Source organism: Pagrus major, chromosome 22 (genome assembly GCF_040436345.1).
Source record: "Pagrus major chromosome 22, Pma_NU_1.0".
Lineage (NCBI taxonomy): Eukaryota > Metazoa > Chordata > Actinopteri > Spariformes > Sparidae > Pagrus > Pagrus major.
This window is the reverse complement of record NC_133236.1, coordinates 11,472,502-11,496,786: the sequence shown is the minus strand read 5'-3', so window position 1 is coordinate 11,496,786 and position 24,285 is coordinate 11,472,502. Positions and strand designations below refer to the sequence as shown.

At 38.5% G+C, this 24,285-nt stretch overlaps 1 protein-coding gene across 1 annotated transcript in view; it reads left to right on the top strand.

Annotated features, from left to right (window-relative positions):
* man1a1 (mannosidase, alpha, class 1A, member 1) overlaps positions 1 to 24,285 on the top strand; it is a 163,848-nt gene that overhangs the window by 67,201 nt on the left and 72,362 nt on the right. The window contains exons 3-4 of the mRNA XM_073492518.1: positions 1,242 to 1,357; positions 12,851 to 12,931. Of these exons, the coding sequence (XP_073348619.1) occupies positions 1,242 to 1,357; positions 12,851 to 12,931 (197 nt within the window). The remainder of the gene's footprint in view (positions 1 to 1,241; positions 1,358 to 12,850; positions 12,932 to 24,285) is intronic.

Sequence of the window (24,285 nt, the reverse complement as noted above, 5' to 3'; positions counted from 1 at the left end):
ATTATGGTATAACAGCAGCATTATTCTGAAATAGCTTTTGTATCTCTGGCTTTGTAATGAGAATCTGCTCCACAGCTAGTAACAGTTGACCTAGTTGCCGTCTCACAGTGGTGATTTTAGAGGAATAATAATAATTTCCCCACAAAGCACTGAGCACAGTACTGATGGACAGCAGTAGCCAGCACCTCTAGCTGATGATTCAGCATTGTGTCTAATGGAAAGCTTTTAGCTGCCTTTACATCCTCCCACAGCTTACAGAGGGATATAAACCCACAGATTCACACAATAACAAACCAGCAGCTTTTTGGCTTTCATCTTGACTCTTCCACATCATTTTCAAACTTTTTTCTCTCCTGACTTGGTCTGTTTCTCTATCCTTCTTATTATTTCTGCGTTTTTTTTCTCTCAACTGTTTTTCTTTCCACGTTGCCCTTCTCTGTGTAGGTCGGTCCAGATACACTGATGTATTAATGTTTTTCATATCTGTGCTCTCTCTCCCTCTCTCTTTCTCTCTCTCTCTCTGTCTCTGACTGATTGTCTTGTTACTTTCTCCACTTCCCCATCTTCCATTTCCTTTTTTTTCTCCTTTTTCTGTCTTTAAGTGGTCAGATAGCTCCGACAGATGGGATCTTGTGTTTGTAACAAGTATGTTAGGACTAAAAGCTTTGCTGAGGGCTCAGCGCGGCACGCTTAATGAATTTTTTGAGCTCCCTGGCACATACACAGACTAAGGTGTTCGAGTGGAGTTTGATTCGTTGGGGGGGTTTGGGTAATGACAGTGGTGAAATGATGGTTTGTGTGTCTTCCCTCCTGCTATGAGGCTAATCACTAGAGATGAGCAATACTCCCGACGTTTCATCAGCGCCGATAATCGCTGCTTCTCACCATCTGTCGTGCAAAATAATTAATTCAACCTCTGAACAGAACTTTTAACTTCTGCTGTTTATTCAGTGCTTTTTTAAGTGAGGCTGCTGCTAACACCTGTTGTCATTCATACTGATAAAAGGAATGGTACACTGAGTAACACACTTTTAACATTTAGATGAGTTTTTGCTCATTTGGGAAAAGTTAAACCTGAGGCTTTTATATTCAGCTTCCTTCCCAGCGTTTCTGTTTTTTTAAACAGACAGATGTTATGCAAAACACATTTTGTGAAGACACAAAAACCTTGAAGAATGTGCATTGAGAACGTGCCAAATTCTGTTATTTATTCCTAATCTTTCAATCTGTCTCTCTTGCAGGCAGCATAAAGGGAGCCACAATAGTGGATGCTCTGGATACCCTCTATATCATGGAAATGTTTGAAGAGTTCGAGGCTGCAACTGACTGGGTAGAGAAGAACCTCGACTTTAATGTGGTAAGGACGTGCGTGAGTGACCTTGTAATGATCAGCTAGATTGATTTTGCAAAAGCCTCGACCCTCTGCCATATACAATGATGCATTCAATGGAGGCTTGAATTATTGATCCCAATGGTCGAAAGGCGTCTTGAAAGACCAGCCTTTATCTATTTTGCACAACAAGAGTTCACAAGAAGGCCCGAATAATTAAGTAAAAGTTAGATTAAATTATAAAGTTTCTCCTCAATCAGTAACTTACAAAATTGTGCAGTTGTTTTCAAGGGAGTCTGGGGACTGATGACAAAGAAGTATCTGTTTTGGTCACTGTTTGCTGTGGTTGTAAAATCTCATCAGTAAAATGTAGTTCTTCTTAAATGTAGTGTTAATGGTGAAATCAGTTGATACTTTGTGTTTAGACAGCTGCTAATTGTCGCAGGGAAACTGTCCCTTTTTACAGGGACAGGAACATCTTAATGAATTGCACTCAATACTGAATTAACAAAAAGGCACAAATTATTTAGAGGTTGCATTAACTATTTCACAGTGTGAAAGTGTATAAAGTGTCTCCTATCTCAACAACTTACAGAATTGCACAATTTTTCAAGGAATACTGGGGCCATGTTTGGAAATGGTTCAAATAGCTGCTAAATGTTGGCAGGCAAGACACACTAGACGAGGAAGACAACAGGCATGTGCAGAGGTGCTGCAGCAAACTGACAAGTTTTAGGAAAGAACTTAAGGTATTCCATTTGATGCTGAATTTACAAGAAGGCACAATGATTTAAAATTTGCAGCAGCTGTTTCGGAAAGTTTTTTAAGTTTCTTAATCAACAATTCTCAAAACTGCAGGTTTTGTCAATGGAGTCTGAAGATATTACGGTTACTAGTTCAATGTTTACAGACAGTGTGTTCACAGACATCTGCTAACATTGACAGGTTAAGAGAGCCAAAAAACATAATTTGCATCACAGTGAACCACATGGGAAACAGACTATGTGTGTGTGTAATCCTTTCTGCCTGTTGTTGTGGCTTATTCTTAAAAGAATGTGATCACACGCAGCCCAGACCACCTCTAAATGTGGTCCAAGTGATTGGATCTTAAATGGGTCTTGGGGGCATTCGTACATGTACTGCAGATCATTCAGGAAGGATGTTAATACCAAGTCTGAACAGGGCCTAAGACAGCGACAGATAAGAACACTGTGACTGACATCTCAATAACTGAAAGTGAAATTAAAGAGATAATTTAGCAGCTAGAAGTTTAAATAAAAATGACAGAGGGTCTTTGAGTTCGACTTCAACTCAATTGATTATAGTTAATCATCTTGGTATGATTGTCCTCCAAATAGGAGGTGAAATTGATGCTGGTCACATCTTTGATCTCATTCTTTCCCACCAGCACTTGAATATAACATATAATGTTGGTAATCTAGATCACCACCTGTGCTACTGAGTTTCATCCAAATCCGTAACATTTTAAAATATGTTGCTGACAGATGCACAGGAGGGAAAACATAATCTGCTTCTGACTTGCATGTAGTTTGAGGAGGGAAAACATCACTTGTTAGAAAACTGTTGGATGAAAGAGAAGCAGGGTGGGATGTTTACCGTCGATATTAAATGATGCAAGTATTACAAGAGGAGGTAATGTTTACTAGATTCTGTTAAAGTAAATGAAAGACAAATCTGTCTTCAGTACCCATAATTTGTTGTCTACTGTGTGTTATGTGGTGAGGCTCTGTCAAAGTATCCTGCCATCACTCTGAACAATAGAAGGACAGTTTAGTACTCATTTTAACCCTAAGAAACTTGTGAGGTTTTTTAAAAAGCTTCTTGCCAAGGTTAAACACAAGACTGCCATGGCCCATAAAAGTTTTATTTCAAGCTCATGAAATAAAGCAAAATGCATAATTACATTGGTTGCTTGATGTCATTTTTCAGAGAAAGCCTGAAAGTCATGTTAGCTGTTTTATTTGGACCTTTACTGGCTGTGATTCAGGTGAACACTTTGTCTTCATGTGCATGATCTAATGTGTGAAGTAGTGTAAAATAAAGTTTATACAGAGACGTGACAAGACAAACGGGGAGATGTCTGACTGAATCTCACCACATGTAGGTCAGTGTAAGGGAGCTGTAATACAGGAGATGAGTTATGGTTTCTTTCACTATGATGTTAGAGAGTATGTATACTGTGTGTGTTTGTGCGCGCGCGTGTTGTTTACGATTAGGATGGAAAAAGGTCTTGGGTGCTGCACTTAGCCATCCGCCTATGTGAGCTGAGTCATTGGTGTGTGTGTGTGTGTGTGTGTGTGTGTGTGTGTGTGTGTGTGTGTGTGTGTGTGTGTGTGTGTGTGTGTTACACAGGCGCTAACTGAAAGCAGCAACAACTAGAACACATATTTTAAACATAAGAAAATATATTTACATTGTATTTTTAGTCCAGAGACCCAAAGTTAATAAGATAATTGTTTTTTTCTCCAGTGACAGTCACTAACTTGTACTCATTATGCATTATGAAGACATGATGATGAGTTTCATCATGGTGTATTATGGTAAACATAATAGCTTAATATTGCTGGGTGTTTTAATATTTTATGTACTAAGTGTATTCTTAATGGCATAATATAAAACTAGCTGTCATTTACAATACAGTTAGGGCTGCACGATTTGGTAAAGACACAATCATGTTGCAGTTTTTTCGACAGATGATGCCATTGCGATATGATTGACGATCATTGGGAATGATCATTTTTGCATCCTCAGCGTCATTTTCACCGAAAAAACTATTAAAATCATGATGATGTCTAGAGTGCGTCCATAACAAAGCACTGCAGCACTTCATTATAGTGCTGTATTGTCACACATTTTTACCTTTATCAAAAAGTTGCATCTTCTTGCAATGTGGATATTGCTGGGCTGTGCTGGCAATAGATGACAATGCAGTTAGTGTGTCACCAAAGGTATCGAACCTTTTTGTCTGACATGTTTCAATTAAAACACATTTCTGTCACTGTGACTCCTCTGAATATCCTGAAAAACATTTAAAAAATAAAATAAATAATAAAATAAATAATGTAAGAAATGCAAAATTTGTCTTGAAATCAAAATCAATTTGATGAGTGAGATGTTACACATGGCCACAGGAGTTGAACAAATGTGTGTGTGGACAGGAAATGAGTGTATTGACTCTGATTCCTCTTCCACAATGTCATCAATAAAACCCAGAGGCAAAGAGCCAAAAATGCATCTAATCCATACACAAGTCTATTACTATATACTTCTTAGTGCGAACAAACACATACACACACATCCTCAAACACTGCTGGATGGATAAGTTGGAGGATGTGATTAATATCAGTTTCCTGCCTTTCTTTCTTCCTCATGTTTCATTATTTGTCTTTTTTTTTATGTGGTTGCTGAAGTTAAAGCTCAATTGTCTGTGTGTGTGTGTGTGTGTGTGTGTGTGTGTGTGTGTGTGTGTGTGTGTGTGTGTGTGTGTTGTGTGCGTGTTGTGTGCGCGCGCACGCGTGTGTGTGTGTGTGTTTGTGCTTGTGTGTGTCCAATGCAAATAATAATAGACATTGCCTGTTACCAAACTTTTAAGTATGAGTTGCTTATCCTTTACATACATGTACACAAACAGAGATAGCTGGGTTGTTACATCTAACTATGAAGCAAGGAATATCTCTCTCTCTGTCTGGATCTTATTTTCATATCTCGTGAACTGTTCGTCCGATCTTCTTTACACTTGACAGGTTTGTTGCTGAGCACCCAAGGAAGCGCAGTGTCAATTTTGGGTGCGATTTGGACATGTGAAACATTCAATACTATCCTCTCCCTCTCGTGATCTCATGGGGAAGCAGACATAAACGAAATATAGATTAGCGAAGAGCAACAACTTGCTTCGGTACTGCACTGCAGAGAGAAAAACAAAACAAATGCAGAACGTTAAACGAGTGTGGAGTTTGTTTTCTACACTTTAGCAAGAACTGAAGGTGAGATTTTCAGTTTTTGTCAACAGTAGTATGCTAGCTAACATTAGCCTCAAGGGCTAAATAGAACCATTATATGGCATAATCATCAGCTGCTCCGGGATGCCTCTCTCATTGATTGTTGTCGTCTGGCTCGGAAAGTTTTAATCATCCAGATTTTCAATTGTAAATATCAAACATGTTTGATATTATTTGGGCAGCTTTGATGAGCCTGTGAGCAGCTCAGGAGACTTAAGACGGGATCTGTAAACCCCTCACATTACTAGATGAACAGCATGTTTTGAATGCAGTAGTTTCAGTTAATTGAAAGGTGCAAATAAGCTGGTGAGATCTTCATGTTTAGCCTAATTGAGGAGTGTTGATTAAAGTTTAATTTAAGTGCTGCTGACAAAAACTTTTCATTTATTAATAGCACTATTGATCTTTTAATGAACAAATTCTTGCAGTTTAAAATCTGGAACAAATTTTCTTCAGAAAATGTAAGGGACCAGAACTGATAAAAGGCTTCATAGATATTGTAGAACAGTATGTTTTTCAGTGTTTCAAAGACTGCTGTGCTTTTGCTGATGAGCTTAATGACATAGGAACATGTAGATATGTCTGTGAGTAAAAACACACACTTTCCCCCTTTTCCTTTCATGTCTGCCTTTATTGTAGAACCAGCCTCATTAAAGTATCCCTTTTAGGAGCTGCTCATTAAGGAGAAACAGAAATAACAGTATCGTTGTCTTTTCTTTAGTGAAGTTGTGACTGCAAACATAGCCATGTTTACAGATATCAGTTTAGGTATCTCGGGACCAAAGAATATATCCACCTTACATGATATAACATCAAGTACCGTAGTCGAGTACGCCCTCAGATTAGCTTTAATCCTCTTCACTGTTCTGTATCCAAAACTGTTGATGTTCAGTGTCGCAGCTCAATCACTTGCAGAGGTTTTCTACACCTGAATTTCCACTGCCACAGCAATCTCCTTTGCATAATCCTCCCTTATTTTCAGTATTTGCCACAATCTTACTGTCGCTCAAACAGCATTGTCACAGCAGGAGGCTGTTGTTTTCTGATCTGCTGCAGTAGCATAATACTGAGACGTAAAGCTACCCTTGATACTCAGCGCTGTCTGCATGCGCTTTAAAATAAGTGCTTTCTAATGGGAAAGCAGTTGTAAAACCGCCATGGAAATGTCTATTTAAATCTACTTAGATTTGCTAATCTTTCCAAAATTTGACTCAATAAAGATTTTCTAAAATTATTATACATTTCTCCCCCTTACTTTAGAGATTTGTCTGAAAGATCACGTAGACAGCATGAGAAATGACATGGAATCACATAACAGGGACTGATGTCTTGGGTGTCCGATTTGATTCAGAATCAATTTTCGGTTCAAATATGATGATCCATTGAATTAATTGAAAAGGAAGAACTATATTCCATCTTTTGCTTCAGTTTATTGTGTGCTGAATCATTAATTGGGGTCCTTAATCTACTGAAATACCACTGGAAATTAAGATAAATGATCTGCAGCCTTTTTATTTCAAAAAGTTAGACTGACCCCTGGTGTGCCTAACTTTTTCATTGAGGTGCACCAGCACAAAATTGACGTGCACCTAATAATACATTTTATGTAAATTATTGTGAACAGCAATGAAAGAGCAAATACGTGTTTTGATTCGTTAAAATCACAGCACAGGCCAGGAGAAATTGCAATGAAATTTTTTTTTTAAATTTATTAGAAAAATAAATAAACTAAATTTTAGGTGCACCGGTGCGACCATGGAAAATGTTTGGTCACACTTGACAGATTTTTGGGTGCACGTGCAACCAAACTAGATGCACCCTTGAGCCCTGACACCCTTGAACATTTGTCTTTTGTCTTTAATGTGAATGGGTAGGATCAGCATTCACTCCCAGGTCAAATGACTCTACAGCAGTCACTGTCAACTTCAATGGGCAGTGATGGAAACACAACACCCGGGTGGACACACTAATTTTCGCCCCTTGTCATGCACCATGCTAAATTTGTGTTAAAATTACAGCCGCTGGCTTGTTAATATCTTTCCATCCTTCTCTGTTCAAGTAACACTCGAACTTCGTTCAGTGCTTGCTTCGTTCGAAAGAGATACTGGAATAAAAGATATTTTAAAAAGGAACTGTTGCTAGTGGCTTATGTGTCTCATCTGCCTGATCGGTACTGCACATGTGCAACTCTCAACAGAGATGAGAAAGAAGCGAGATGTCTGACTCCTTAGCAACTTCTCTTATTGGCTCTAGAAGAAGCAATGTGTCTCATTCAAAATGTTATTGATGAAGGTTTTAATGTCGCCTGGATGTAGTCTGATGAGGTATATGATCTGCTGCTTTTTACTGTTCGCTGTTTTTCCAGCGTGTTGGTGATGACCAACATGACACACAAGAAAACAAAACCTAGAAAGACAAATTTGTCTCCTGGCAAAGGATTTTTGGATTTACCCACGTTTAGAAAACGTTTCTAACGTTTAGAAAACTTTTCAAGATTCAAGAGTCAAGATTTAAGACTTCCTAATCCTGCTATTGCCAGTAGGGTTTCCACTAGGGTTACATGATACGGTATAAAACATCCCATTGAGATTATCTGTATAGATTTTGCTATTGTGATATTATTCACAATTAGTCAGAATTACTTTTTTGCATCACAATTTTCATTTTCACTGAAAAAACTATAAATGTGATGTAGTGACATTTGTTGGGGTCTGTACTAAACAAACATGTTCCCTAACCTCTGGATAGCACAATTTGTAAGCCAAGACATCTCTGCAGCACTACAGTTTTTCATTATAATGCTGTTTTGTCATATATTTTATCTTTATCAAACAATTGCAGCTTCTCCTATTTGGACATAGCTCCACATTATGGTTTTGACAATATTTTGATTAACTTCACAGCCCTGGTTTCCAGATAAATCCAGACACATAAAGGGAGAAATGTTATTCAAAGAGACCAGGGTTTGTTAAACAAATAAAGGGGACTGTTTGAGACTTATGAATACAGAAGTAATGACAGTAGCCAGGAGTGTTTGCCTCCAAGAAGTAACAGATGGAGAAAAGGAAGGAGTTAACATATAATTGATGTCTTTATGCAACATGTCTACATCAATACAACTGTCCCTGAGCAAAGTACAAAGGTTCAGCTGGCTTTGACTCATCAGCGCACTAACACACAATAAACTGACAGCAGTGGCCAGTGGAGGAAACAGTTCTGCCATATTTCTGTGCTCCTTGTAACTGCTGTGTAAACTGTTTTTCTGAGGAACTGTGGGGCATCCACTAATGGTTCATACCCTCTCTATGCACCAATAGCTGCTGGCTAAGGAGTAAATTGTGCAACCATTAGGGCACAAAGATATGATGTAGTGGGAGGTTTTACTAGATTTCACTGAATTTAATTTAATTGATCTGGCGTTTGTGAACTCAGCCAATGCCACTTGAGCCAGGGGAAATTTAGTCTGCTGTATTCAGTGTGCAATATTTTCTTAAATGATTTTTCTTGTTCTGTAGCAGCAATGAGTTTTCCTCCATACTTAAACAATTACTGGACATTGCATCTGGCCATTTCCTCTTTAGGAGTGTGAATCTCTCTGACAGTTGTATTTGTATCTAGATACACAGTCCACGATCCGATGCAAAGGCGTTAAGATAGAGTACACTGTGATCTGAAGCCAGTCTGATACAATTTGATTCAGCCATTCAGATTTGATGTTGCTCTTGTTTGATAATGGAATTGTTACATAATTTTTTTACACTCCATTTCAAAACAGTCAAACATACATGAGGACATTTGTCTTCTACCACACAAACAGTCGTAAAACAGGCAGTGATGCACCGCTTAATTGTTTCTGTCAGTTCCTGGATCAAAGTTATTGCAATAATGTCCTTGTAAATAAAGCAGCACATGGATTCAATAACTGGGAGAAGTTGGGGTGGGTTAGAAGTAGCTTTAGCTGCTAAATGGAGCTGCAACTGACTATTGTTTTCATTATGGATTAATCTGCTGACAGGGATGCAAACTTTAAGCGATTTCTTTAGATAGTCAGCTGCTGTAACAATCGATTATCAGTTAATCATTAATAATATATGAAATATGTTGGATATTTTTCCATCAGAAAACTGTTTTGGTCTATGTTCGATGCAAATCAGAGTTGGCTACATTAGGAGTTAAAAGAACAGAGAAAGTAAAAACTAAGTTACTTGAATGATTAACTAAAACTAACACAAAAATGACTTAAACAGTTGGTCCAACAAAATCCAACCCAGATGGAGGCTAATAAATGGCTTAAACGTTATAGAAGTTAGTATAAAATGTCTTTTTGTATTATTTAAATGACAAATTCCTTGTATAATTAAATACATTATCTCATACCAGTATACATGTAGTGATGTATTTGATTAGCAAGTATTTCTCTCTGATTGTCGGTAAATACATTTTTAGGTTCAGTTCAATTCTTAACAACAATTAATGGTTAACATCTCTACTGCCGATTGCTTTCATGATTAATCAATGAATCGTTCATTCTTAAAAGACTTTACTGTCAGAGTACATTTGGTCTTCTTAAGTTGTAAGGTTTTTGGTTTTCTGATACATACATTTCTGATAAAGCAGAGTGACTTCAGCTTTTCTCTGCTATTTTTATTGCAATGACTGGAACAGTGTTTTTTGCCTGCATCACAAAACCTGAGAAAATGTGACTGTAGCTCCAACACCTCCCTCAGTGTCCCACTGCTGGAGCCCAGGCAGGTCACAGCCATTTATTTCTACAAGCAGCTAAGCAGCACTTTTAAATCTATTTAAAGAGAGAGCAAGGGTACAGGGTTTATAGCACTCCCGAGACATCCTCTGTCACAATTCAAACAGTCTGAAACAAAACTTACGATCACAAGCTGTAAAGAGTAAGATGGGAAAAAGGAAACTCAACACTTCCTGTCACCAGAACACTGTAGGTAGAAGCTTTTTGCTGTTTTTAGCTTAAAGAGCAGCAACACAGTTTGTCCGGTGACACAACAAGATCATATGATACACTTTGATCTACAGAGGTCTGCTCAGGTCATTATCTCATCGTCTCATCTCGCTGTAGTGCTTAATTAGCTCTCTGCCAGGAAAAGGCCATGCTTAGTCAGATTCATGTAATGACTTTAATGTTACAACATCAGAAGACTTGATTCCTCTTCAGCCAACTTTGTCAGGACCTTGTGCAGGAGTGAGATAACGCCACACAACTGCTGACTCAGAGGGTCATTGTCCAACACTTGAAGTAGTGATGACTGCTAAAGGAAGTCGCAAACACTGCAGGAAAACTGCAGTAAATGTTTGCCCGAAAGTACCATATTCAGAACAAGCAAAACTACTACTTGTTCATTCCAATATATTGCACTGTTTTCACTCTTCTAGCTCATTCAAACTGCACTGCTAATAGACAGCAGGCAGTAGGAAGATATGATATTGTCCTTTTTCATTTCAGTCGCCTGTGTGTTGTGGAGGAAATGGTTCAGTTTTAATTAGGACGAATTAGCTAGACAATCTAACTACTCAATCAGTCATTCAGACTTGGGGAAAAATGACGGGACAAATTCTGGCTGGCATATAATTTGTTTTTCCACAGGACAGAGTCTATTGTCCTATCTCTGGGTGACAGCAGTGACTTATGAGAGCTGTCAGTCAAGCACAAAAACTTCATCTAACTCAAGAATCTGTTCACAAAGACGTGAAGAGACGGAGCGAGACAGAGAGATGAGGCTTCATTGTTCTGCTGCTGAGACAAATGGCTTTACAAACTTGCAATTTTTGTTATTATTTGTCCCATTTTCTCAAAACGGTCTAGAAATAGAGGCATTGTATTTTTAGATGCACCGCACTTTATCACTGCCATTTAAGGAAATGTGTGGTATCTAAGGCATTCTTTTTTTAAGTTTGGAGGCGATTTGAAGCCCTTCACTGCTCGGTGACAGATTGGAAAAAGTGTGCCCAACAAGGGACCATGTATTTTAGCAGCAGATTTTTTGAAAAACCTAAAAACAAACTGCTGAAATTACTAAACATTTTGCACACACCTTAGGGAATATCTTTCAGTACCTACAGTTTTGCTTGCAACTACTTGAGGCTGTGTAAGGCACAGTGATGCTTTGAGCTAAATGCTAACATCAGGATGCTAACAATGACAATGCTGATATGCTAATGTTTAGCAAATACAATGTTTACCGTGTTCACCATCCCCACCAATATCCACCTTATTCCTAGCCCTTATGATACTTTGCGTGAATAATGAGCGTGACTTCTGATGCATCCAGTCATTTAACCCGAACTGGTAACAGGATGCTAATCCTATATCATGAAGATCTAGGTCAGCAGCTTTGTTGAGTGAATACTGCTGACACTTAAAGATTTAAAGTGCCCCCTGTGCATCAGTTATTGCGATACTGTTATGTAGCCTTGCTCTGCCGAGCACCTCAAGTATCATCTATAATCATTTCCCCAGTAACACCCCCAATGAGCTCCCCAGGAAATGCTTGAATAGCTTATTTATGACATAAACTTTTTTTTTTAAATTGATTTCTCACCCGAGTGCTTTTATGAACCATAATTTTGGGTGTTTATAGCACAAAAACATCTGATTTAGTGTGTTGAAGTGAATTAATCATTTAGAGTATATATGTGAAAATAAATATGTAATTTACCACACATTCACGTGTTCCTCAGATAGTTCCGTTTCCGAGTTGGGAAGTTGTTCTTCCGACGTCAGTGTGTTTTTATGCATCATGTCAGACTTTGGAAGCAATATGGACGCCAAAAAGAAGTTGTTTTGCATTTTATTGTGCAAGAGCGTTTCAACAACACGTTGAAAGCTTTTTCCAGTATTTGAGTGCTGAGGAATCTTAAAGGAAATGATACCATGACTATTCAATACACGACTGTGGGAAAAGTTTCTTATCATCAACCCAGTGTTTACTTTCGTCCGCCATGTCTCAGTGTCATATGACATTAACTTTCAGACTTTCCGAGTTGTTGTTCCGCCTTGAGGGAGCATTCATGTGAATTTTTTCCCAGGAGGAAAAACATTTTTCCTCCGATGATTCTGACAGCACATGAATACACAGAATTGTTGGAAAATGCTTTGAAAATGCTTGAAAAGTGGTTGAATTTGATAATGGAAAAGGTTTTGGAGGAACCCAGTTATTAGTTTTTGGCCAAGTATATGACAAATTAATGATGATTAGTGATGTACTGGCCGACATTGCCATCCCTTTATCTCGTGTGGCTAAAAATGTAGATCCATTTGTTACTCTTTTGTGTTGTGATAATACTCGAAACACCTACAATGCAGGATAATTCTTGTACTCATGCAGCACACGTGTCCACTGCTGAAAGCACAGTATAAACAGGTGCATAATGCTCTCACCAAGGGCTGCTAAAATGATGCTAGAATAGCCACTTCAAAATCTTATCCATCCATTCACTCTCCTCATTTTTCTTTTCCTTGTCCCTGTTGCAGAATGCAGAAGTGTCTGTTTTCGAGGTGAACATCCGGTTTGTTGGAGGTCTGCTGTCCGCCTACTACCTGTCTGGGAAAGAGGTAAGGAACAAACTGAAGCTTCCTGTTATGTTTTCTAATGCCACTTCTGCAGTGAAGGAGAGCTTGAAGAGAGATTGGTTGATTGTTGCAACAGATGGTAGAGGAAAAGATGATTGATGGTGGAGACTGAGTGAGGGAATAAGTGCTTTTATATGTAAGTCTTTAGTAATATGCCCTCTATTCCATAAGTGACTGCCAAGGTAAGTTCTCTTTCCAAGTATGGGAATACATACTGTGGATTAGTTGAAGATAGTCTGAAATATTGTTCTTGTTTTATGTGCAGGCTGTGCACAGGTTAAGCTACATATGAAACTAAAAAGAGAGTATCAGGTTCTTTTGTTTTGCAAGTGTTAGAAAGAACATAAGCTCACCTAAGGTTGCCTGCCAGGTGCCTCGGATATAGAAAACTGACATTTTTTTGCTGTTGAATTTGAAAAGAATTACATTTTTGAGGTGAAAGGGAAAAGAAAGGTGGCGTTCCATCAGCCTTGGGAGGCAGAATATGTTCTGAAGTGTCTGAGTGCTGACGAATTATTGCTCCAGCCTTGCTTTATTCAGAAATATGAGAGAGGAGAGAGATTCCACCAGGCTTCTCATTTTACTCATAGCACCAGTCCTGCTGTGTGAATCTGCTTAGTGACAAGAGGCTGTGAAAATGACATCAGCAGGGTATTACACTCAGATCATGTTCTACTCCGGCAATGCAGGGATTTTGTGTTGAACTCACTTTTTTCTCAATACCTTCTCTTCTTTCTCTCTTTAATTACACGCCTCAGTCTCTTAATGAATGATAAGGCCCCCTTCAAAGAATGGATAACTCTGTACATCACCTGCAGAAAAGCTTTTAAACCCCTCCAAAACCTGCTACCTGCAAAGGATATTTTTAAAAGCTGTTAAATCCTCACAGTTTCTGTTTCTAGACTAATGTCACAAGAGAGATTTCACTTTGAGCACTTTGAGCGCTCCTGATCTTCACTTCTACTTTCATCTGGACTTAAAAACACAGATACAGGCATACACACTATTGACTTAACTTTTTTTTATTTGTACACACATAAGATTAGATAAGATCAGATGATTTAAAATAACAAATGTGTCAGGAGAGGTCAAGAAGCCATCCGGCTATCCTATATCCTGTCTGCGAGCAAATTAAAGCTGCTAAGTGCTTCTTGATAAGCAGGGAGAGCAAGTTCAGGCAGGAGTCAGACTTGGAGTTCTGGGGTAGTGTAACTTCTTCTTCCAAGCACAATGAGAAAATTTCACTTCAGCGCTGGTATCAAGCTGGTATCATGGAGGCATTGTCATTTTTGCTTGGAAAATGCATTTAAAGATTAATCGGTCTTCAAAATCATTGCCGATTTATTTTCTGTTTATTGACTAATTGATGAACTGACAAACCATTTGTGCTCCAAAGTGGAGATCAATATGGAGGAATTATTCGCACTGGTGTCAATTGACGGCCATGTGATCAAGCAAACAACGACATGTCTTGCATCTATTTAACAACTGCAACTAAGAACGGGTGACTAAAGATGGTGAGCAGTCAACACATTTTTACAACCAAACAGCAGAAAATGCCGCAAAACAAGTGACCAATTAAAAAAAATGCAAAAGCAAAAGTGAAAATACTTTTTAAAGGACAATACTGATCTTCATTGACGCATGCAGTCATGAAAAAAGCTGCTCCTGTAGCTTCCAGATCATCTGAACTGATAATCCTCTCAACAAGTGTGACACCAGTGGAGGTAAACTGCGACTCCTCATCATTTCTCAGCAGTCACTCTGAGCTCCATTTATTTTTTATGAGAGTCAATCAGTTCAAGACTCCTGTATTTCATCAGAGCCTTGAGGGGTACCTCTCCTTCAGCTGTGGGTCATGGTCCCCTGAAGGATGGAGGCGGCAGATGGATGGCTGATATGTGGCCTTGGAGGAAGGCTGTTAATGGAGAAGATGACTGAATGTTGCTGGTGGTGTCCCACTGAAGGACTGCTGATGAAGGGCTGGCTGGGTGGATGCTGAAGTTGAAGTTAACGTTTTTTTGGGGGATAAAAGAACAAACAATCACCTGTTACGAATGAACCTGTTTACCTGTGGAATGTTCCAAACAGTTGTTTTAGGATCATCACTACCCCGGTCTTTTGTTACCTCTGTTGCAACTTGTTTCAAACGTGTTTCTGGTTCAGAATAAGCAAATATTTACAAAAATCCAGAAAGTTGATGAGGTACAACATTAGATATATTGTCTTTGTACTGTTTCCAATTAAGTAAATGTCAAAAACGATTGGTAAATTACCTCATTCTGTTTTTGTTTGTTTTTTACACAGCGTCCAAACTTTTTTGGAATCAAGGTTGTAACTGGGAGATGTACCATAACAATAGTCTTTGTCATTATTAGTTAGTCTCATGAGTATTATAAATCATGAATTAATCTTTGGGTTGATAATTTTCAGAAATAACTAAAAATGTCCACCACAACTTTTTTAAAGCCCAATGTTATGTCTTCAAATTTCGTGTTTTGACCAACCAACATTCAATGATGAGTTAATGATCGCATAAGTCAAAATAATAAAGTATATTTTGGCTCTATAGCTTGAAAGATGACTTAAAGAAATCATCCAGTATCAAAATAGCTGCTGATTAAATTTGATTTACGAGTTAAAAAAATTTTCAGAACTGACAGCCGTATTGTCATTTACATTTTTTTATGAGGTGCACTTGAACGCCCTATGACGTACCTGTCGGCACACATGTCTTTTGCCTTACAAGGCAATGTTGATTTCTGAGTTAAAGTTGTGCACCAGAGTGCACCATCAAGTCCCTCTGAGTGTGTCAAAGCTATCAGTGTGGCAGAGAGTCTTAGGAAATGTACTCACCAGACAAAAATTTGGAGGGGCTTGGGAGGGATTTTCGATGATGCATTTGATTTTGATTGTCGAAACTGAAGGCTCATTTTGATCATTTTTCAATGTAAAATCTAGATCGTGACGCACCTACGATTGATTACTGTCACTTATGATTGTCACTTTAGCTCTAGCAGAGTAGGAATTCCTGTCAGTGTGAACTCAAGCTTGTTCCCAAGAAAACTTGTCCATAATGGTAACGTTTTAAATGAATTAAAACTACACACTAAATGCCACTGCTGGCGTCTATGTTATGATTCATTTATTGATGTTATTTTGTCTTGTTTGCACGCTTGGTCAAAGCAGTGAAATGAGATTACTCTAACAACTACGACTGTTGAGCAAATGAGACTGTCAAGAATTTATGCATGGATGATAATTAATTTAGTTTATTCATTTTATTTTTTTTATTTATTTACTTGCATTCTGAGTTGTCACATCATACATTTTTTGGTCTTTTTTATAAAAAGAGCACTCCAGTTTTCCACTTTTACGATCCACACTTCCACCTGTAAAACCAGTGCTATCAGCAACACACTTCTGGTAAAAGCTCTTGCAGATAAGTGGAATTGCACTGCCGGTGCATTTTGTGGAGCTGTTATTTTTATAACAAAATGGACTAATTGAACAGGCATTATGTAACTCCCCATTTTGAGTATCTATTAGATGAGACTGTACCTGACCTCCTGAGTAGATGTTCAACCCTTAAACCCAGAGACCACTGAGCAGAGAGAGAGAGAGCGCGAGGCTGTCGGCTCAATAAAGAGAGAAACACAAAAGATTAGAGACCGACCTTAGAAACCACTGAGCCCCTTGACTCCTTCTGCATTCTGTCGTGTTGCTGTCTGAATTAGAAAAAGGATTCATTGGAGAAAGGACACTTTGCTAACACGAGGCCCACTCAATATATTCCATCATGAAAAACTGAAAACTGATTTTAGTTTTCTTTCTTTCAGTGACACATGAAACCTCCTTGGATAACATAACAGTTTGTGCCCTAACATGTACTGCTCTCTGTGTAGCCTTTTTATTTTTATATTACTACATATAGACTTTTCTGTGACGTTACATATAAATCCCATAAATGGAATTAATGGAATATTATTGGCAAAAGTTGTAGAGACATCTGCACGATCAATAGAGAAATTTCCATTAACAATGTCTCATTTTGAGTAGGCCTGCAACTAACAATTGTTTTCATTGTCAATTTATCTGTTGATTATTTTCATGATTAATCCATTATTTGGTCAATAAAATGTCTGAAAATGGTGAAAAATGTTGTTTAGTGTTGCCCAAAGCCCCAAGATATTAATTTTACTGTCGAGGAGGTGTAAGGAAACCTGAACAAATTCACACTTAAGAAGCTGCAGTCAGAGAATTTTGACTTTTTCTCTTAAAATGTATTCAAACCTATTAATCAATTATTGCCGCTGGCGATTAATAACAACAAGTGCTGCCAGTGCTGAGGTATTGAGTAGAGCATGACGGATGTATTAGTTAGCTGATACTAATGGCAGATAATGTCCTATGTAAGATATATCAGTATTGGTATTATATGTTGCCTGTAGGGGTTTTGAAGAAAATGTAAGTGTGCTTGAAAAGACACTTAAAACAGCATGCGGAAACACAGTGCAAACCAAAGCAGTTAAGTTGTAAGTTTGTATATAAGCTCTGAAAGTAGCTTAACTGTCGTTTAAAGAGCAAGAGAAGAAAGCAGTTTAAATGTCAGCTAAAGTGTCAACGGTGTTGAAATTAGTGGTTATTAAGTGTGCTGTAAGTAACTTTCAAAGTGTCAGGCTGTGTGGCTGGTTTGTACCACCTTCACTTTAATTGCCATTTCAGCAGCTTCCAACATTGACTGATCAACTGACATTTTAACTACTTTCAGTGAAATTGCCTTTGTCACTTTTAAATGAAACTTTTCATCTAAAATTTTACATTTTGTTTAAAAACACGTCTTAAATTGATTCAACTTCCACCTGATCGAGTCATTTTTTTGTTTGAAGACAGAGGTCGAGGTCCATCACCAAACCATCCTTGATGTCGCATACTCTCAGCAGTCTTAGCTGAACAGGATTTTGTAGTTGTAACTACAAGCTGAAAGAGTCAAAGCGTGGTGAGAGGAGTTTGAAACAGACAGAAGGAGCAGGTGAAGGAGAAGAGTCACTCTGTCTCTCCCTGCTGGTCCTAGGCTGGCTCCGACTCAAAGAAACCTGGGCCTTTGATGAAAATTTGATCAGTAAAAGTACAGCTGGTCCTGGCTGTATGCACCCCACTGGCAGGCTTTTAACGTTCCCGCCTGCATACAGATCACAGCGTGTAGCCTCATCCATGGAAGAAAGGGAAGAAGAGAAGGACAGTAGGAAGGAAGTAAACAATGTATGGAGAGCTGAACAAAGTAAAAGGTTTCCAGTCCCCCTGCTAATCAAAGCTGAGTGCTTCAAGGATGGAAGGACAGAGCAAGGACAGAAAGCAGCAAGAATGAAAGAAAGAAAAGCCAAAGAGGGAGAAAATGAAGAAGGAAACTGTGCGTGAAGCAAGATATTGTAGGGGAAAATACAGGGAGAAGACCTGAAAGAAGTACGGAAGAAGGCCATGACTGATGGAGGAAAGGAGTCAAAAAAGAAATGAGGGAATCATTGAAATGATAGATGGAAGAAAATGGAGACCATTCTGTTCTACATTCTAACTGTAGACACTAATCTGTCCTGTTTTTCAGTTAATTTGCCAGAAATAAACCAAACAGGAAGTTATATAAAACTTAGATGAATAGTTGGATGTCAATCAGACTATGACATTAGACAGCCATGCCAATTAGGGTTGACAAAAAGGCAGAAAAATGTCTTTTCAAATGAATTTTATAGTATTTTTGGGGTTTTCTGAGGTGTTCTTGGAGCTCTTCAATCATACACAATACATGTTTCCAGCTGTGAGCAGCCCCTTTACTTCCTTTCTGCATTGAATTGTGGGGGGACTAGTGCAGATCATAGTTAGGACGATAGACGACCCCATCGTCCATTGCTGAAAAAGGAAATAAAAGGGTAGGGGAATAAAAGGCAGGAAATGGAAAGCAAAGAGGAGTGGAGAATAAACAAAAGAGAGGAAATGGAAACAAGCCAACAAATAAGGGGAGTTTCCCAACAACAGAAGAAATCAAAACAGGAAGCAATAAAAGCAGGAAAAGGAAGGAATAAAAACATTATCAAAAGAATAGTGGAAGAGATGATTGTAAAAGGTTTGGATAAACAGAAGATGAAAAGTTATGCTGGTTGGAGGAACTACTGCTGCAAATGAAACACCTTGAGAAATGGGAAGATAAATGTTTTAAGAGCAACAACTCCAAAGAGAGCAAAAAAAACAAAAACAAAAGAGAAAATATTTCATAGTAATTTTGTCAAGAAGTGACTGTAGTTGGTAAATTTCCAATAACAAGTCTGACTTGCTTTTAAAATTTGTTGTTAGTCATTATAAGGGGATGTGTTCAACCTCTATGAACCCTTATTCTGGAATGATTATAATGAACAACAGTGATGATGCTTGATTGTGATGACAACTAATCCCAATCTCCTTTAGTTGTGTCTGATAAAAAAAAAAGTAATCTGTTGATGGCGGGGATGAGTGTCCCAGTGGCCTCTCTCATCCCGTAGACAACTCAGATTAAAATGATTATCCTGTCACTGAAAAACCAAAGCAGAGGCTCGATTCTCAGGTGTCTTATGGACAAGAAATTGCCGTTAAACTAGTTGATTTATTACGGAAGAAGACATGTACGTTTACTTAACAAGGCCAGTTCTGTCAGTGAGAAGGCAGACGTAATTGTAAGTTCGGCACATGAGAAGAAATAGCTTGAATAATTGAAGAAATTCACTTTCATGTGTTAGGACTTATTGGTTTAAGGCTAGTTACTGGTTGTAGCAATTATCCCTCCTCTACAAATTGCCTTTGAAGAGAGCAACTACTATATACACTGGAAGAAATCAGAGGCAAACCCTACAGTCCTCTGAGTTCTGCTTCAGCCAAGGTAAATATGAGGCCTCAGCTGTCTGCCATATCGAGAGGGCATTTTCTAAAATGATGGTATTTTTATGACAAAATTCCCTCCCTAGACTTGTTGAGCTGCTTCATGGTCGTATAGGCCATGGGCTAAGAAACTTGACTTGATTGGACGTGACAAAACATCAGTAAGGCTCATGTATGCTTACTTTACGTACGAAAATAGATACATCTGTTTCAAGCGATATAACCGTCCCTGCTGACATACTTCCATGCCTTCTTCATGTTGGCATGGATGTTAAGCAACACAACCACACTTAATTACTGTCCAATCTATAGTAACTGTTTGTCTCTGTGCCTCTGCGAATCAACATCATAAAGATGTTTAAAACTTCACCAACTCGCATAACCTCAAAAAGTTCCGTCATTTTTAAAACTTCTTCCTCTTGGCCTGTGGACGTGTCTTGCCTGAACTATTGGCTAAACTGCTGAACTGCCCCCCACAACTACCAGAGGTACTGCTTGATTGATCGTATCCATCCATCCTTTCAGAAAACATGAAGAAATACGGACAGAGAGTATGGACAGAAGGCTCCATCTGTATCCAACATTGAGCATAAATGAGCCTTAATGCGACTGCAAGGACAAGCCTATCCTCTTGAGCTAACTAAATCAGACTAAAAAGATTATATAAGACAAAAGGGTAGTTGATAAATCATGGCAATGGGTAAAACAAGGAGGAAACTTTTGTAATGGCTTTGCTGCTGTTTAGCCAGATAACGTTTGTATCAACCACAAGATATATTAATGGCCAATCGATGACTGGCCACTCAATGCTGCATCCCATTGATTGCGACTGGCGTTTGTCTGGAGAAACAGACAGCTTCTTTGCTGGACCGTCGCACAGATCTCTGTTTGACTGATTTGGCTTGGCACAGTTTGGTTGTTCCATGGATTTCTGTGGCACGAACAACAGAAATTAGCTGAACCTCAGGTTCTTGTTGCCAGGCCTTGATTAATTTCCTTTTTATTGTCAGTGATTGATCAGATGGCACACGCCTGGCTCAGGACAGCACAGCATGACTCTGCCAATTCCTGCTAATTGATCAGCCTCCATTTAGATTGCTTTTCCCAAGTTGTTCACACATCCCGACATGCTCTGATCTGCAATCAGGCAAGCATTCATCTGTTAGTTTCATGCTCAGCCTTCATGATCAGATCATACAATTACAGATCCTGTTTCAAGTAGACTGTGAGTGGCCTATGGTAGGGGTCCCAGAAGCTTTCTAAACTAATTTGGATTTCATGAGTTCAGGGTCCTGAAAGGACACTAGTGCTGCTGCCTGTTGTGATTTGCCTCCGCATGCAGATGCATGATTCGAGTGATTTGGTCCAAGTCTCAAGCAAGTCCCAAGTATTTTTTTCCTGGTCAAGTCAAGTCAAAATTTGTGTCAAGTCCTATGTCAAGTCATTTTTTCACACCAAAATCCTGCAGTCTTACCTGAAGTATCTGTTCTTATAATGATATCGTTGGCCAATTAATCTAACCTGTTCAAAAAGTAAGACTATGAATTGAGCTTGTATCATAACTATTAATATTAAGTGAAATGATTGCAAACAAATCAAAAATCTAATTTCTTAATTTCTTCCGAGTCAAAACTTTTTCCTTCCCATCACTTTTAAACAGTGAAGTACTGACAGCCAGACTAAAAAAATTAAACTGAAAACATAAAATGAACATGGACAAGTCATTCGAGTCATCCTGTCTTAAATCAAGTCGTGAGTCTTTTCAAGTCATTTATTTTCTGTCAAGTTGCAAATGCAGCATTAAACAGAACAAGATATGTACCAAGATCGAGGCAGACTGTGACCTCACAGACAGGCAGACAGTTCTTGAAGTGGAGTTTGGAAACAACTTTGTGATGTGTTGCTCTGCCATATGGCTGACGGGGTGGTAGCTTGAACAGATGCTTGCTTATAAAATCTGATTATTTGGCTCCTTTACTTCATTTTTTCACATGTTGTGTTGACAGCTTTGGGAACATTTCATGAGAGTAAGGAACAGCCACATATGCCCTGTTATTATTTGATATTTGGGCATCCAACCTAATAGCAACAACATGTGATGAGGCCTTTCACACTATGATCAGCCCTGGACTAAGATCTTTGTTAGCCTTGGGCTAACAGCTTCCATTGGACTTACTAAACCTCTCTCTAATGCAGAGAGAGTACTGGTGTGAGTCAAGGTTATAACCAAAGCAATTAAATGTCTAGTGTCCTAACTAATTGAAATAAGTTGCGTGATGTCAGCAGTTTGAAGATGTTCACTCGGGGCTCTTATGTTACAGTGTGATTCATAAGCCAGTGTTTACTGTTTACTGAGGTTAGCCCGTGGCTAAGAAACACAAGTGTGAAAGCCTTAATGTAACATTAAAGCAAATATGGCCTGAGAGCTGGCCTCTTCAGTCCACCACTGATAATAACTCTGCTTCACCAACTCATCTGCCCACTTCTGGCTCTACATGGAAGTGTTACCACCCCTCCAGAACTACACAATGTTCCTGATGAGAGCATGACTAAACAAAAACTGAAACCTGCGTGCAACTTTACCAAAGTGCTTTTGTGTGTTCTATTACACAGATAAATGTCACACATTTTTTTATTTAAGTAATATTGTGTCCGACATGCTGGAATATGTACCTCAGTTGCCCTCATTTGTCCTCAATTAACATATACCAGAGAAAAAAGAAAAGATGCTGTGTTGACATCTACAAATAAGATGAAGGAAGTATTTCAGAGGCATGAAGACAGAGGAGTCTGCTCCAGACTTTAGCCATAGGCACAAATAATAGAAAATACAGCCGAAAGAGAAGATGTAGAGGTACAGGGTACGGCAATAGGTGGATGGTTGGCATGAGAAAACGTTTTTGCATTGAGGAAAGGAAGAATGAGTCAGTGAAATGAGGATCGAATGGGACAGGAAGCTGCAGGGCAATAGCAGGATGGCTTAATTTCTGTATCTAGTATCTGTGTATGGCAGGCAGAAAGTTACTGAGGAAGCACAATGGTCATAAAACATAGTCTTCTTCACTTCTCGAGCATTTTCTTATTCAAACACATTAGTTTAAAGCACACTGATTATAACATTTGACTTTTAAAAAAATATTCTATGCTTGACAAACATATTGGTGTTGGATTCAGACATTAGAGACGGTCAGAAAGAGGTGAGACAATTAGTCAATTAATTGATGAGTCGATTAAAAAGATATTAATCACCGGTTATTGCGATAACTGCTTAATCGTTTCAGTCATTTTTCAAGCATGTCAAATATTTGCTGGTTTCGGCTTCTTAAATGTGTGGATTTGCTTCTTTTTTGTTTTGTTTTGTTTTTTAGTAATTTATAATTAGAGTGGATGCAATATACCGATTTCAAGCAATACTGTCGTATGAGAGCTGACAGTTTTCATATCCTGGACATTTGTATATATACAGTAATGTTGATAAAAAAATATATATTCCAAGTTTATATCAATTTTCAACGACATTTATTCAACTAACAAACACTTTTGTTTTCCTTCCTTTCAAGATCCAATTTCTAAGAAAGTTGATTTTTGAGTCTCATTTCCAACACATCAAATACTGATGCTTTGGGATTTTAGGTCGGGTTCGCCGCCATCCCAAAGCATCAGTATTTTACCAGTTGGGAATTCTTACAAATTGGAACTTTAAGGGTCATTATAACTGAAAAATAATTGCCACATTAGTCGATAATGAAAATAATCATTATAAGCAGCCCTACAGCCAAATGTTAAACTCCTCCCTGGCTTGAGTTGAATGTCGACCTACAGTCAGAATCACAGACACGTGACACACACAAAGGCAGCCAAATGCAAGCCTCATTGACAGACTGCCTCCTGAGACGTCCAATCAGACACCCGTCGAGCATGATACACACTCACATCCACAGCTCTCTGTTTACTCCATCCCACTTCATTGTGCAGCCACTGGATGAAGGGAAGAGCGTGATAGAAAGCCGGATAGATATCTTGACACTTTTCACACATTCTGTAGTGAATTACGAGGCAGTGAGGCGCTTACAGACAGGGTTAGAGTTTGATTTCCTTTGGGACCTGTCATGCTAAATATACTGGCAGGCACTGTAGGTTACCTTGGATCAACATACAGGCATCCACCAAATGATGAAATCTTGTATAATCGTCATACAAGTTCCTTGTTCACAATTTTGTAGGCATGAGGTCGAGGTATGTAGATGTGCCCCTGTAACCCTACAAAAAATTACTACTTTTACATAAAATACTACTTTGTTTTAAAGCTATGTCTCTATATTTGTCTGTTTTTCTTCTGTATATGTTTAGAAACGGTTCGTTCACACTGAGCATGTTTGATTTGGTTCATCAAATATTAAAGTATTTTGCATGTTCTTCTGGATTCCCTCCAG